Source organism: Morus notabilis, unplaced genomic scaffold, assembly GCF_000414095.1.
Source record: "Morus notabilis unplaced genomic scaffold, ASM41409v2 C11207175, whole genome shotgun sequence".
NCBI lineage: Eukaryota > Viridiplantae > Streptophyta > Magnoliopsida > Rosales > Moraceae > Morus > Morus notabilis.
In genome coordinates this window covers 1-489 of record NW_010382574.1, presented here as the reverse complement: position 1 = coordinate 489, position 489 = coordinate 1, and the positions used below count along the sequence as shown (strand labels likewise).

The following is a 489-nucleotide window of genomic DNA, read 5'->3' as shown; positions in this document are numbered from 1 at the left end:
AAAAAATCATCTAGTGAGTAATAGCATAAACGCTGACCTTACATCTGTTAGGTACTTAGGCGTATTAGACATACTCTCCATTCCACCAGCCACAACTATATCATTGGTACCAAGCTCAATGCTCTGTGATGCAATCATTATGGCTGAACAAAGAAAAAATATAAAGATTATGGATCATTATCATCACCCCCACTCCATCAACAACTCTTGGCACAAAGTAAAAGTGTAACATCATAAACAAGGAAGTAAAAAAACTAAACCTTTCATCGCAGATGAACAAACTTTGTTAATAGTTGTGCAAATCCCAGAATTTGGTATTCCTGCACCAAGAGCAGCCTGCCTTGCCGGAGCTTGCCCCAAATTTGCGCTGAGGACATTGCCAAAGAACACCTCTTGCACTAGTGATGGCTCCACTCCTGCCCTTCTGAGAGCGGCTGAAGAACACCCATTTGAACCAATATTTTAAATGTCAAACTGGGATCTTTAACA

The 489-nt window shown here is 40.5% G+C and overlaps 1 protein-coding gene across 1 annotated transcript; it reads right to left on the bottom strand.

Annotated features, from left to right (window-relative positions):
• Window positions 1-37: 37 nt before the first annotated feature.
• LOC112094777 (acetyl-CoA acetyltransferase, cytosolic 1-like) lies at window positions 38-434 on the bottom strand (the record flags this gene model as incomplete). The annotated part of the gene is made up of 2 exons (XM_024176474.1): window positions 38-143; window positions 261-434. Coding segments are annotated over 2 exons (280 nt in total), but the record flags the coding sequence as incomplete, so codon positions are not given.
• Between the last annotated feature and the right edge of the window lie 55 nt (window positions 435-489).